Below are 16,250 nucleotides of genomic sequence, written 5' to 3' on the forward strand. Positions count from 1 at the left end.
ACTGTCAGAGCAGCTCACAGATTACTGCACCTGTACATAGCCCACCTATAATTTAGCCCAAACAACTACCTCTTTCCCTACTGTATTTAATTAATGAATTAATTTTGCTCCTTTGCACCCCATTATTTTTATTTCTACTTTGCACATTCTTCCATTGCAAATCTACCATTCCAGTGTTTTACTTGCTATATTGTATTTACTTTGCCACCATGGCCTTTTTTTGCCTTTACCTCCCTTATCTCACCTCATTTGCTCACATCGTATATAGACTTGTTTATACTGTATTATTGACTGTATGTTTGTTTTACTCCATGTGTAACTCTGTGTCGTTGTATGTGTCGAACTGCTTTGCTTTATCTTGGCCAGGTCGCAATTGTAAATGAGAACTTGTTCTCAACTTGCCTACCTGGTTAAATAAAGGTGAAATAAATAAATAAAAATAGCTGCACATTAACAACAAAAAAGTGAATCCCTATCTGCTAAGGGTTGTTCAGTCTGTGAGCAGCAGAATGAGACCATGAGAGTCCTGTAGGATAGAGCTATTGGCAGGAGCTGCAGTGACCCAGTCGAGGAGTCTAACAGGCTGATGATGAGACACTAGGGGTGTGATTGTCTGGGCGCCATTAGATACAGTACAATAAGCATATTGATGAACTGGAAACACAAAACTATCTAGACATTATTTGAATTGCAGATGCCTTTGGAAGTTGTGTTTGGAAGTTATGATATAAAAAACATACTGTTCTTATAACACGTGTAGCAATATGTCATGACATATAAATGGGTTAATTACTTCTTCAAACTATAGTGAATGTATTTTGTATGTACTTTTGGCATTAAAAATAATTGAATGTCAGCAGGAAACAATATCAATCTGTAAATCCTTTGAAAAAATCCATAAAATGTGAAAAAGAGGGAAAGGTCAGCACTGTGAGTTCACCAGTTCATCAGGCCAGGGGGCATAGGCCACGCTAATAAAATAACAGTAACCGGGGTTGTAATGCTTTCTATCAGTCAGAGAGAAATAAAAGGAGAAAAAAAGCTACAGTAAGTTTTATGGTTGAAATGTCCCTGAGGAAAAGTAGAAAAAGAAGGCAAACTAAATGAAACAAGCCATTCTGAGGTGATATCTTGACTTCAGTTTCATGTACTTTAAAGATCTCTTGGCAAGTTGAATTGTGTGCAACAACCATTGGTCCGTATGTTCTAAATTAAGTGACTGACTGAAGAGATGTATAAATGGATTTCTTCAGGAATCCAATCAACCAATGACTGAATGAGGCCAGTCGCTTGTGTGGCCTATTTCTGCTCCCATTTCAAGGGCATTGTGAGATAAAAATTGAAGGTCGGTTTAATTTGGTGTTTCAGTCTCAGATCTTATCTCAGAGCATGTATGTGTCAGGTAGATAACAACAGAGAGAGAGGGCATCTGTGTGTTTTAACAACATGAATCATGACCAGTATATGGGTGTTGTGGCTATTTCAATCAAGAGTTAGACCAGGTTAATTCATTAGTGCAAATGTGTACAAACGGATGCATGAGGGAACATCAGTCTAGTTGCACAAAGGATTTTTCCACCACTAGACATAACAATGCCCTAGGAGGTTTTTATTATACAATCACTATCCAGACTACTTGCTGAATTTTTATCTTCCCAATGGGCTCGGTGGTCCAATTCCTGTATCTTAACCCCAACCTCTTGCTCCACTTCCTGAAGATGTGTAACTCAATCAGAGGCAAAAAGTAACATGAAAGAGAAGCAGAGTAGGGATAGATGATTTCCGACAGTGGCACATGGGTTATATAATGATAGCACATAGTAGAGTGCCTATTGCAAACTGATAATACATAGGATAAATTAATTGGACATAACATTTATATTAGCATAATATGATAATGATTATGCTAATATGATAACAATTCTGATAATGAAAAGAAGAACACTGTCAATGTTTGTTTATATTATTCCTTGGATGTTAGGGTAATAGGGGGTAATTAGCCCCCCTTTTCATCTGGATCTTCACAACTAGCTAACCGCAACCCCGGATGACTACTCCTGGCTAGCGTTTCCATCCCAGAACAAGCACCAATTAGCTTGAAGCTAGCCCGGCCAGGGCTCCTGTGCTACCACCGAAGTATACTCCTGGGCTACAATATCCGGACCCCTTCTACAGCCGTTACGGGGCATGGAACCCCGCAGATCCCCTACGATTGGAATACCATCATAATCTGCCCGAGGACTCCAACAGGCCCCTCAGGCGCGACGCCCACTGAAGGCCCATTATGCTAACCAGCTAGGCCTGCTACCTAGAGTTACTTGGAACCCTACTAATTCCACAACTGGTCTATCGACGTTACCGCACGAAGAGGCAAAAACAGAACTACCCCCATCGCGACATCCCCCAAAGGCTAACTTTCTAGCCCTTGCTATCTGCTTGCTTGCTAACCCTGTCTGCTAACTGCTAGCTTGCCTGCCCGGTCTGCTAACTGCTAGCCCTTGCTAACTGCTTGCTTGCTAACCCGGTCTGCTAACTGCTAGCCCCTGCTAACTGCTTGTTAACCCGGCCTGCTAACTGCTAGCTTGCCCCGGTCTACTAACTGCTAGCCCTTGCTAACTGCTTGCTTGCTAACCCGGTCTGCTAACTGCTAGCCCCTGCTAACTGCTTGTTAACCCGGCCTGCTAACTGCTAGCTGCCGGCCCTGGCCTGCTAACTGCTAGCTTACATGCCCGGTCTGTAACTGCTAGCTCATGCTAACTGCTTGCTTGCTAACCCGGCCTGCTAACTACTAGCTTGTTTAGCCCCGGCCTACTAACTGTTAGCTTGTTAGCATCGGCCTGCTAACTGTCTGAATCGCCGTGTCCCCAGCCAGCCCAACCACTCACTGGACCCATATGTTCACTTGGCTAGGCCTCTCTCTAATACTTGGCATGCCTCTCTCTAATATCAATATGCCTTGTCCATTACTGTCTTGGTTAGTGATTACTGTCATATTTCACTATAGAGCCTCTAGCCCTGCTCAATATGCCTTAACCAACCATGTTGTTCCACCTCCTACATATGTGATGACATCACCTGGTTTAAACATCTCTAGAGACTATATCTCTCTCATTACTCAATGCCTAGGTTTACCTCCAATGTACTCACTCACTAAGTCTGTACCCAAACAATTTAAGCTTCAAATTCTAAAAATTCACCTTTCCAGAAACAAGTCTCTCACCGTTAACGCTTGCTATAGACCTCCCTCTGCCCCCAGCTGTGCCCTCGGTACCATATGTGAACTGATTGCCCTCCATCTATCTTCTGAGCTCGTGCTACTAGGTGACCTAAAGGTCACTAGATGCCCTGGGACATGCTTAACACCTCGGCCATCCTACAAACTAAGCTTGATGCCCTCAATCTCACACAGATTATCAATGAACCTACCAGGTACAACCCCAAATCAGTAAACACGGGCACCTTCATAGATGTCATACTAACTCATTCGCCCTCCAAATACACCTCTGCTGTTTTGAATCAACATCTCAGCGATCACTGCCTCATTGCCTGCCTCTGTAATGGGTGTGGGTCAAACGACCACCCCTCATCACTGTCAAACGCTCCCTGAAACACTTCTGCGAGCAGGCCTTTCTAATCGACCTGGCCGGGGTATCTTGGAATGACATTGACCTCATACCGTCAGTAGAGGATGCCTGGCTATTCTTTAAAAGTGCCTTCCTCACCATCTTAAATAAGCATGCCCCTCTCAAAAAATGTAGAACTGGGAATAGATATAATCCTTGGTTCACTACAGACCTGTCTGCCCTTGACCAGCACAAAAACATCCTGTGGCATTCTGCATTAGCATCGAATAGCCCCCGTGATATGCAACTTTTCAGGGAAGTTAGGAACAAATATACACAGGTAGTTAGAAAAGCTAAGGCAAGCCTTTTCAAACAGAAATGTGCAACCTGTAGTACTAACTCACAAAAGTTCTGGGACACTAAAGTCCATGGAGAATAAGAGCACCTCCTCCCAGCTGCCCACTGCTCTGAGGCTAGGAAACACTGTCACCACCGATAAATCCACTATAATTGAGAATTTCAATAAGCATTTCTCTACGGCTGGCCATGCTTTCCACATGGCTACCCCTACCCCAGTCAACTGCCCGGCACCCTCCACAGCAACCCGCCAAAGCCCCAACCATTTCTCCTTTACCCAAATCCAGATAGCTGATGTTCTGAAAGAGCTGAAACATCTGGACCCCTACAAATCAGCCGGGCTAGACAATCTGGACCCTCTCTTTCTAAAATGATCTGCCGAAATTGTTGCAACCCCTATTACTAGCCTGTTCAACCTCTATTTCGTATCGTCTGAGATTCCCAAAGATTGGAAAGCTGCCGCAGTCATCCCCCTCTTCAAAGGGGGTGACACTGTAGACCCAAACTGCTACAGACCTATATCTATCCTACCCTGTCTTTCTAAGGTCTTCGAAAGCCAAGTTATAAAACAGATTACTGACCATTTCGAATCCCACCATACCTTCTCCGCTATGCAATCTGGTTTCAGAGCTGGTCATGGGTGCACCTCAGCCACGCATAACCGCCATCGATAAGAAACATTACTGTGCAGCCGTATTCATCGACCTGGCCAAGGCTTTCGACTCTGTCAATCACAACATTCTTATTGGCAGACTCGACAGCTTTGGTTTCTCAAATGATTGCCTCGCCTGGTTTACCAACTACTTCTCTGATAGAGTTCAGTGTGTCAAATCGGAGGGCCTGTTGTCCAGACCTCTGACAGACCTCTGACAGTCTCTATGGGTGTGCCACAGGGCATCAATGATGTCGCTCTTGCTGCTAGTGAGTCTCTGATCCACCTCTACGCAGACGACACCATTCTGTATACTTCTGGCCCCTCCTTGGACACTGTGTTAACCAACCTCCAGACGAGCTTCAATGCCATACAACTCTCCTTCCGTGGCCTCAAACTGCGCTTAAACGCAAGTAAAACTAAATGCATGCTATTCAATCGATCACTGCCCGCACCTGCTCACCCGTCCAGCATCACTACTCTGGACGGCTCTGACTTAGAATACGTGGACAACTACAAATACCTGGGTGTCTGGTTAGACTGTAAACTCTCCTTCCAGACTCACATTAAGCATCTCCAATCCAAAATTAAATCTAGAATCGGCTTCCTATATCGCAACAAAGCATCCTTCACTCATGCTGCCAAACATACCCTCGTAAAACTGATTATCCTACCGATCCTCGACTTCGGTGATGTCATCTATAAAATAGCCTCCAACACTCTACTCAACAAACTGGATGCAGTCTATCACAGTGCCATCCGTTTCGTCACCAAAGCGCCATACACTACCCACCATTGCGACCTGTACGCTCTCGTTGGTTGGCCCTCGCTTCATACTCGTCGCCAAATCCACTGGCTACAGGTTATCTACAAGTCTCTGCTAGATAAAGCCCCACCTTATCTCAGCTCACTGGTCACCATAGCAGCACCCACTCGTAGCACGCGCTCCAGTAGGTATATCTCACTGGTCACCCCCAAAGCCAATTCCTCCTTTGGTCGTCTTTCCTTCCAGTTCTCTGCTGCCCATGACTGGAACGAATTGCAGAAATCTCTGAAGCTGGAGACTCACATCTCCCTCACTAGCTTTAAGCACCAGCTGTCAGAGTAATTTACAGATCACTGCACCTGTACATAGCCCATCTGTAAACAAGCCATCTATCTACCTACCTCATCCCCATACTGGTATTTATTTATTTAGCTCCTTTGCACCCCAGTATCTACCTGCACATTCATCTTCTGCCGATCTACCATTCGTGTTTAATTGCTATATTGTCATTACTTCGCCACCATGGCCTATTTATTCCCTTAACTTCTCATTTGCACTCACTGTATATAGACTTTTTGTTCTCTTTTGTTCTACTGTATTATTGACTGTATGTTTTGTTTATTCCATGTGTAACTCTGTTGTTGTATGTGTCGAATTGCTATGCTTTATCTTGGCCAGGTCGCAGTTGCAAATGAGAACTTGTTCTCAACTAGCCTACCTGGTTAAATAAAGGTGAAATAAGAAAATACATTTAAAAAAAACCTCACATCAAATCAAAATCAAGCAATGCAGGTGTAGAAGCACATGCCTACTTTCACACTTCACAGGTTAGTTTTCCTTTGTAGTTTTACACTTTGTTAGTTATTTAAATAAATATTTTTGTTACTCCTTAACTGCCAACGTGTAGACTGCCTTGCTTGTCACCATCTAAAAGCCAGGTTGTGACACCCCCCATGGGTAGAAGATTAAGAGTTTCACACAAGTGTGTTAATATAATTTAATCTGTTTTAATTAGAAATTCTTTAGTAAGTTATACTTAAAAGCTAAGTCTAGTTGTCTTATTTGAATTATTTAAATATAATATGGGGGGAAATGGGGTTGCATATGTCACCATTAAAATCCACACTATGAGGATATTTGATGTGAAGATCCTCTTTTTAACTCACCTGCACATACATTTTCTTTCTCTGTTGTTCCTTTTCTATACAATCCTTTATGTACAATTGCACTAAATATTATTTGAATAAATCAAGATTGAATCCCAGCAGTCTTGAAAATGACATTCAAGAGCAAAAGATACAGTTTTTAATTTAAAAAGGTATTCATTGGAATATAATATTGGAATGGAATATAATTGATAACACTAAATAACATTGGAATATAACATTTAATAACAATAACTTAAGTAATTCATTCAGTGTAACATTGATGTGGAAACTCTCTTATGCTCTTCTATTGCAAATGTTTAATTTGTAGATACGTCACAAATAAAACTATACCCAGTAAAATTGGAGAACAACTCACGAGCCCACCTCCTGCACTGTTCACACCTAATCCAGTCCCCACCTGTGACTGAAAATGGGGAGAGATGCCAATTGAAAAGCTCTCCCTTAAAAATGTAGCTAGATATATAGCTATATAACATAAATGCTGTGTAAAATAGCTAAAGGCTACAAAGTAACATTAACTGTAAAGCTATCAGTCACTAGTGGAAACATTTACAACTGCAATTAAGTTACCGTTATCTTTTTATGTGTTTTACATAAATAATCTGGTTGTAAGGTTGCTAGCTAGCGCTCCTAGCAGTTTATGCTTACGAGCTAGCTGGCTAGCGTTTACTGCTTGTGAAGTTGCTAGCTAGCAAGTTAGCATAAACTAGTGCAAACTGGGATAGTCATTGTCTCAATGACAGGTAGAAGCACATTCATAACCATAAAGGGATAACTAGCCCCCGGGGGGATGTGGGTGAGTTGCCCCCAACACACTCATCCAACATATTACTACTTTACTCAAAAAGTATCTTTATTTTTCTGTTTAAACAAGTGGACTATATATCTTAAGGCTTTCCTACTTGTACATAAAAAATGTAAAAAACACAATTTTAAAAAATTTGATCAACTTACCACAAAAACGTTGTGATGATATGGAGGAAATGTTTCGTTGAGCAAGAATAGTGGCAACCAGGGAAAGTGTTGGGAAAATCATTTGGTGACATCTTGTGGTCTTCATGTGAATTAAATGTGTGTGTGTGTGTGTGTGTGTGTGTGTGTGTGTGTGTGTGTGTGTGTGTGTGGGGAGGGAGGGGGGGGGGGGTCAGTTACCCCAGGGGGCTAGTTACCCCCTAGTACCCTACCATCAAGTGGGCTAGATTTTCTTTTTTTTACTGTACAGCTTGTAGTGGTCATGGTTATGTTAGGTAATAACTCTGGATGTTACAGTGAGTCAGAGGACACCAGATTAAATACATGAAACCTCAGAAATAATATAATACGAACAAATATGAAAACATATGCACACACTACTGTAAGTCACTCTGGATAACAGCGTCTTCTAAATGACTAAAATGTAAATGTCTAGGGTTGGCGGAAGCATGCAATGACGTGTCTTTACTATAACACAGTTACAGAACTAAATTACCTGTTCAGTCAATATCACAGATGAAAGGATGACAGGCGACGAGATAAACCCTCCGAATGAAGGATTGGTTAGTTAATTTAGAGTATCGCCTGATGCTTGTTCGGCGCAACCTCTCCTGGGGATGAATAGGTCTGAGCTATTACTGTATTTACGCCTTGTCACAGGATGAGGTTTAAATAGCCTTCCACGTTACAATACTCTTATAATATCAGACCTGCCTGACGTTCTTCAAATGAAACCATCGGCATCACAGCGCGTTCCACACTGGCGAACAGATGAGCTACCAAGTGAACTTTTGCAAGGTTCCAAATCCACGCTCACGAGAAAAAGATAGGCTACATTTCATAAACAAACCGGGCGTACGTCCATATTCACCCGTTGCGCTTATCAGTTTATAGTCTGAATGATAAAACAACGGTTACACGACGAATGCAAGTACTGCGTCGATTAAACTGTTATTTCTTGGACTGTTTTGTAGCCTTTGCCCTTTAAATTGTGAATGTGAACACTCTTTCGACCGGTTCCGTACGCGAACGTCCACTACGACTACGCGTTGCTCTGTTGATGATGAGTAGCTACTCAGACAGCCTACAGTCGCGATTGTGGAGCTTTACCGCCGCACAGCGGTTAGATTTGTGAACTGGCTCTTTACAGAAATGGAACCGTGAAGGTTGCTCAATGTCGTGCTATTTGGCGAGGTGGAACGTGCGTCTTTGCGCATCTTTACAATATTTATATTTTATTTTTATGAACAATATAATAAATGTGCCTTGATACATCTTATTTACAATGTATTACATTCAGTCCATTCCGTGTCCAAGGGCTAGTCTATACCCCCTCTCTGTATACCTAGGCTACAGGCCGCCCACTATTCTACACGTGCATCCATTCAAAGACTCCATACGTGCGCGCGACGTATCCATATTTAAATGTCATATTGATACTAGAGCAGGTTTTGTTATGTCTCATGTGGCCTATTATGTAAACATGGGCCGAGTGTGGACTTCTTGTGTTTCTCAGTTAGGAGAGGCAGTAGGCTACACTTCAGTTCCCACGAACTACACAATAAATAATTACTTCGGGCCCGAGCTACACCATCAAGCTAATAATAATGAGGGAATAGAATGTCTAATTTAAAGCGACAGGATTATAATATTGCAAAATATATTATCATTAAACATATGTCCACCATCTATTAAAATGACAATATCGTAAAATTATAGTGGAGTAGGCCTATGCCATATTGGTCACAGAATACAAGCTCTGCTTTTCTAGTGAGAGTACAGAGATAATTTGCAATGCAACTAGGAGACAGGCATTCATAATATATGCCATTTAGCAGACGCTTTTATCCAAAGCAACTTACAGTCATGTGTGCATACATTCTACGTATGGGTGGTCCCGGGGATCGAACCCACTACCCTGGCGTTACAAGCGCCATGCTCTACCAACTGAGCTACAGAACAATGGAAATGATTAATTATTCATATTCATGAATAGGTTCACCCACTGTCTATATGCATTAGCACTGTGTATATCCTATGACAAATAGCTATGAATCTCTGGGCTGAAATGACACTAAATAGACTCCAGGTTTAATAAACCTTTAAAAAACAGAATCCTAACGTCAAGCATCAACACTAATGAAATTATCACTTTTAATGAGCTATAACCCACTGCCGTGTCTTTGGCTATGCCGGATTAAGTGGTATGACATGCTATTCTATAAAATCCTTTCTCCGCAATTAATATTACCTGATTGACCTAATCATGTAAATGTAATTAACTAGAGAGTCGGGGCACCACAAAATAATATCTATAGAGCTGTTATCTTCCGAATAAACTCTTAAAGACCTAGTAATATTTTACATCAATAGCAGTCAATATTAATCGTCACCTTGATTCAGTCTCATCTGAAAGTTGTAAATTCTTGGTTGTCTTCACGAACCCTGGCTAACAAGTTGAATCAGCAATACAAAATTGGGTTTAATTATGTATTTACTAAATACCTAACGAATCACACAGAATTACATATACAAGGAATTAATTATACCTTGATTACAAATGACGTCATAAAGGAAAACGACCCTAGCGGGCGGAACATATATGACAGCTGGTTACACAAAAGAAAAGGGCTGGGTTTGAGTGAAAGAGCGGGAAGATTGAGGGACAAAGGGAGAAGCTGTGCTATCGTAAATACAGTATCTTATGCATTCTAAATTACTGCCCATTTGGAAAAGGAAAATTCAATAAATATTTACTCTGAGCTGCGTTTCGGTAGGTTGGTGGTAGATGGATGGCCGTGTTGCCAAACCGTGTCCTTTGTTCTTTGAAGAATGTCTCTGGTTGTAATAATAATATAATAATATATGCCATTTAGCAGACGCTTTTATCCAAAGCGACTTACAGACATGTGTGCATACATTCTACGTATGGGTGGTCCCGGGGATCGAACCCACTACCCTGGCATTACAAGCGCCATGCTCTACCAACTGAGCTACAGAAGGATCAATTGGAGATGTTGTAGTAACGTCGTTGTGTGGTAGACGGGATACTCTGTCTGTTCTTTCCAAGCCCGCGTTTGCAGCTGCTGTTGCTAACTCAACGGCGAGGAGGTATCACGTCTCTAGTGAATAAGAGTTCAAAGTTCATACCATTCGCAACCAAAGCTCATGCTGAGGTTGGCTTAGTTCTGTAGTTGACATGTTAGTCCTTTAAAGCAGAGGCTGCAGACCTCACGTACTTGGAACAGCATGTTACATTTCCGTCAAGGCTTCACACGGGCGGGCCACTGATTGAGAAGAGCCCTAACCTTATGAAAAGCCAAATTATCTCATTTGGAAGCTAAAATGACATTTCATTTCTTCACCAATAATGTTATATTCAAACATTTAAATTTGACAACAATTCCATGTGAATCTGATAACTGATGCGTAGACTTTCCACTGTAGAGTTTATGTCATCCTATCATTGAGGAGAATGTCTCAGATGACAACCGAACTGACATCATATTCATTAAGTACCACTGCATATGTTCAATTGGTCAGATTACCAGAATATAGTTAATTTCCCCCCACCTTCTGATGTTCCCAGAATCTATGTCAACCAAGGGTTTTTTCAAATGTCACGTCAGTAGGGTAGAGAGAGGAAAAGGGGGGGAAAGAGGTATTTATGACTGTCATAAACCTACCCCCAGGCAAACATCATGACACCACATACGACCTTGTTCTGAAGCTGTGATTACCAGCAACATTAAGTTACCAAGGCAACATCCCAGGGTTCCTGTTCACCACATAAGGCCTACTGTACGACTTCCTGAATGACAGTGTAAAACCTCTGTAAAATTCATGACCTTCCCCCAAATGACAGTGTAAAACCTCTGTAAAATTCATGACCTTCCCCCATTTATTGTGGTGGATGAGTCTGGCTCAGTTCTATCCCCAATGTGGCCATGGGGCACAGTGTCTCAGGCTCGTGACGCGCGGTCCTGACAGAGTTTGCTCTCATTCCAGTGCTTTTCTACAGACAATGGAATTCTCCGGTTGGAACATTATTGAAGTTTTATGTTAAAAACATCCTAAAGATTGATTCCATATATCGTTTGACATGTTTCTACGACCTGTAACGGAACTTTTCGAGTTTTTGTCTGGACGTAGTGCTCGCGCCTCATGAAGATGGATTACTGGGCTGAACACGCTAACAACAAGTGGCTATTTGGACATAAATTATAGACTTTATGGAACAAATCAGTCATTTATTGTCAAACTGGGATTCCTGGGAGTGGATTCTGATGAAGATCATCAAAGGTAAGTTCATATTTATAATGTTATTTCTAACTTCTGTTGACTCCAACATGGTGGATATTTCTTTGGCTGGATTGGGCTCTGAGCGCCATACTCAGATTATGCTTTTTCCATAAAGTTTTTAAAAAATCTGACACAGTGGTTGCATTAAGGAGAAGTCTATCTTTAATTTGGTGAATAATACTTGTATCTTTTATCAATGTTTATTGTGAGTATTTCTGGGATTTGATGTTGTTATCTGCAAAATCACTGGATGTTTTGGAATCAAAACATTACTGCACGTAACGTGCCAATGTAAACTGAGATTTCTGGATATAAATATGCATATTATCGAACAAAACATACATGTATTGTGTAACATGATGTCCTATGAGTGTCATCTGATGGAGATCATCAAATGTTAATGATTCATTTGATCTATATTTCTGCTTTTTGTGACTCCTATCTTTGGCTGGAAAAATGGCTGTGTGTTTTTGTGACTTGGTTCTGACCTAACATAATCATGTGTTGTGCTTTCGCTTTCGGAAAGGGCCTTCCCCAAACTGTTGCCACAAAGTTGGAAGCACAGAATTGTCTAGCATGTCATTGTTTGCTTTAGCGTTAAGATTTCCCTTCAATGGAACTAAGGGGCCTGAACCATGAAAAATAGCCCAACCATTATTCCTCCTCCAACAAACTTTACAGTTGGCACTATGCCTTGGGGCAGGTAGCATTTTCTTGGCATACGCCAAACCCAGATTTGTCTGTCCGACTGCCAGATGATGAAGCGTGATTCGTCACTCCAGAGAACGCATTTTCCACTGCTCCAGAGTCCAATGGCGGCAAGCTTTACACCACTCCAACCAACACTTGTCATTGCGCATGGTGATGTTAGGCTTGTGTGCGGCAGTTTGACCATGAACACCCATTTCATGAAGTTCCCGAAGAACAGATCTTGTGCTGACACTTCAGGATCCCTGTCCTGTATGGAACGCAATGTCCAAACCTCACATGAAACAACTTCCTACTACCTGAACAAAAATATAAACACAACATGCAACAATTTCTAAGATTTTACTGAGTTAAAGTTCATATAAGGAAATCATCCAAATAAAATACATTCATTAGGCCCTAATTTATGGATTTCACATGACTGGGAATGCAAAAATGCATCTGTTGGTCGTGGATACCTTAACAAAAGGTAGGAGCATGGATCTGAAAACCAGTCAGTATCTGGTGTGACCATCATTTGACTCATGCAGTGTGCCACATCTCCTTCGCATAGAGTTGATCAGGCTGTTGATTGTGGCCTGTGGAATGTTGTCCCACACCTCTTCAATGGCTGTGGATAGTTGCTGGATATTGGTGGGAACGGGAACACGTTGTCATACAAGTTAATATAGAGCATCCCAAACATGCCCAATGGGTGACATGTCTGGTAAGTATGCAGGCCATGGAAGAACTGGCACATTTTCAGCTCCCAGGAATTGTGAACTACATGGAGCCGTGAATTATCATGCTGAAACATGAGGTGATGGCGGCGGATGAATGACAAAACAATGGGCTTCGGGATCTCATCACGGTATCTCTTTGCATTCAAATTGCCATTGATAAAATGCAATCGTGTTCGTTGTCCATAGCTTATGCCTGCCCATACCTTAACCCCACTGCCACTATGGGCACTCTGTTCACAAAGTTGACATCAGCAAACCACTCGCCTACACGATGCCATACACACTATCTGACATCTGCTCTGTACAGTTGAAACCGGGATTCATCCGTGAAAAACACACTTCTCCAGCGTGCCAGTGGCCATTGAAGGGGAGAATTTGCCCACTGAAGTCAGTCACGATACCGAACTGCAGTCAGGTTCAGGTCAAGACACTGGTGCGGACAACGAGCACGCAGATGAGCTTCCCTGAGACGGTTTCTGACAGTTAGTGCAGAAATTCTTCACTTGTGCAAACCCACAGTTTCATCAGCTATCCGGATGGGTGGTCTCAGATGATCCCGCAGGTGAAGAAGCTGGATGTGGAGTTCCTGGGCTGGCGTGGTTACATGTGTTATGCGGTTGTGAAGCCGGTTGGACCTACTGCCAAATTCTCTATAACGACATTGGAGGCAGCTTATGGTAGAGAAATAAACATGGAATTCTCTGGCAGCAGCTCTGGTGGACATTCCTGCAGTCAGCATTCCAATTGCATGCTACCTCAAAACTTGAGACATCTGTGGCAACTGCACATTTTACAGTGGCCTTTTATTGTCCCTAACATAACGTGCACCTGTGTAATGAACATGCAGTTTAATCATCTTCTTGATATGCCACACCTGTCACGTGGATGGAATATCTTGGCAAATGAGAAATGCTTACTAGCATGGAGGGAAACCAATTTGTGCACATCTTTTGAGTGAAATAAGCTTGTGTGTGCATGGAACATTCTGGGATCTTATATATATTCAGCTCATGAAACATGGGACCAACACTTTACATGCTACATTAATATTTTTGCTCAGTATAGCTAGTCTGACAAGACAGCAGACAGGGCACTAGGGCGTGAAGGAAGTTGTCCTGGACTGGGGTGTCAGAAGCCTGTCCACGGGCATTGCATTTCCCTGTTAGCCTTCTTTTTATGTTTGTGACCCCTGACCCCCCAGCCATAAACTGGTAATGTAGCACATCCCTGGGGCCAAACCTGAGCTTGTCCTCCTTAACCACTACTATGAAGAGCTGAACGTAAGTGAGCTGCTGAAACACACTGAAGTTTTAATGTATCTTTATCACATCTCTGGTGTTAATAATTTTCTGTGCTGTTTGTAGGTTCTCACTAGTGAGCTATAATGGTTAATAAAATATTTGTCATGGAGATGCAAGCATGTAAAGGGTGGGCCTACCATTGCACAGAAATTGTATGAAAAACCTATTTGTGCAATGATATATCTTGTGAAAGAATAGGGTATAGAGAGTTCTTGTGAGGATATGCGTCTCACCTGTATGACTGCCCTGTTCAGTGCATCGCCCTGTCTGACATGGCCTGCTCTGAGATCAGCGAGCTGCTGGAGAAGTTGGGCTTCTACAAGAAGGCTCAGCCTGAGAATGAGGTCCCAGTGGAGTTCTGCTTCTCCCCCACCAAGGACAGCCCCGTCAAAGGCACCCCCAAATCCCAGTCCTCCCCCTCCTCAGACAACGCTTCCTCAGAGTCCACGGAGAGGCGGAGAGGCCAAACACTCTGACCTATAACCCTCACAGCAGTAAATAGGAGTGTGGACCTGGATAGACAGGGCTACTCTCCCCCAGGTCTGGTCCAAGACCAGTTTGTTTCTGCATCTCATAACAGAAATGTTTTGGATCAGAATGACAAGCAGGTCCTGGATTAGCACTTGAGGGAACAGTCTCTGTAGCATCAGAAAAGGTTTTGAAGGTCACACTAAAATTGCATGTACATTTTTTCTGCTGTTTGTCCATTTATATCTGGTGATGCGTAAGATTTACCACAAAGTGTCAAGTATGGGGTCTCTCTGCTGATCTCGTGTGTAAAATGACTTCCTGTACACTGTGGAACTGAATGACGCCTGGTGTGTGGGGCTTAGGCACAAGGGGATTCAAGTGAAGGGGATGACAAATAGTTGTAAAATAAAAATGTGCCACTCAATATTTTTGAAAATGTGTATACCATCCATTTGCCATTTCTAGACTATCCATTCTAAAAACAAATTCCCATTGCAAACACATACACACAATTTTTTATTTTACAGTAACAGACAAATTAAAGACAAACAATCAACAACAAATATTTAGAACTTAAATTGGTTTTAATTGTTAATTTACATTTAATTGTGGAGTACAAATGTATTTATAAAGCCCTTTTTACATCAGCAGATGTAAAAAGATGTCACAAAGATCTTATACAGAATCCCAGCCTAAAACCCCAAACAGCAAGCAATGCAGATGTAGAAGCACAGTGGCTAGGAAAAACTCCCTTGAAAGGCAGGAACCTCGGAAGAAACCTAGAGAGGAACCAGGCTCTGAGGGTGGAGGCAGTACTCTTCTACAAAAACAAGGAATTATAATGTGTCCAAGCATGTACAGTGCATTCACATTTTGTTACGTTACACCCATAATCTAAAATGTATGAGATTTACACACAATACCTCACAATGACAAAGGAAAAACTGATTTTTAGAAATTTTTGCAAATTTATTCAGACACTTGACTCAGTACTTTGTTGAAGCACCTTTGGCAGCGATTACAGCCTTGAGTCTTCTTGGGCATGACGCTACAAGCATAGAACACCTGTATTTGGGAAGTTTCTCCCAATCTTCTCTGCAGATCTGCTCAAGCTCTGTCAGGTTGGATGGGGAGAATAGCTGCACAGCTATTTTCAGGTCTCTCCAGAGATGTTTGACTGGGTTCAAGTATGGACTCTGGCTGGGCCACTCAAGGACATTCAGAGACTTGTCCCGAAGCCACTCCTGCGTTGTCTTGGCTGTGTGCT

General features: G+C 42.2%; 1 protein-coding gene and 1 pseudogene across 2 annotated transcripts in view; one reads left to right on the top strand and one right to left on the bottom strand.

Annotated features, from left to right (window-relative positions):
• The window catches only part of LOC124034287 (phosphatidylinositol 4,5-bisphosphate 5-phosphatase A-like), a 38,623-nt gene extending 30,090 nt beyond the window's left edge, over nt 1–8,533 (bottom strand). The window contains exon 1 of one of the 2 annotated variants that reach the window (XM_046347269.1): nt 7,976–8,533. Coding sequence is in view for 1 of the 2 variants with exons in the window: in XM_046347267.1 (XP_046203223.1) it covers nt 7,462–7,567 (106 nt within the window). In the remaining variant the exon portion in view is untranslated. Of the gene's footprint in view, nt 1–7,461; nt 7,582–7,975 lie in introns of those variants that run through there. The other variant, XM_046347267.1, reaches the window with a different exon arrangement.
• Nucleotides 8,534–13,316: 4,783 nt separating this feature from the next.
• Nucleotides 13,317–14,988, top strand: LOC124033006 (annotated as a pseudogene).
• Nucleotides 14,989–16,250: the final 1,262 nt, after the last annotated feature.

Source organism: Oncorhynchus gorbuscha, linkage group LG04, assembly GCF_021184085.1.
Source record: "Oncorhynchus gorbuscha isolate QuinsamMale2020 ecotype Even-year linkage group LG04, OgorEven_v1.0, whole genome shotgun sequence".
Taxonomy (NCBI): Eukaryota; Metazoa; Chordata; class Actinopteri; order Salmoniformes; family Salmonidae; genus Oncorhynchus; species Oncorhynchus gorbuscha.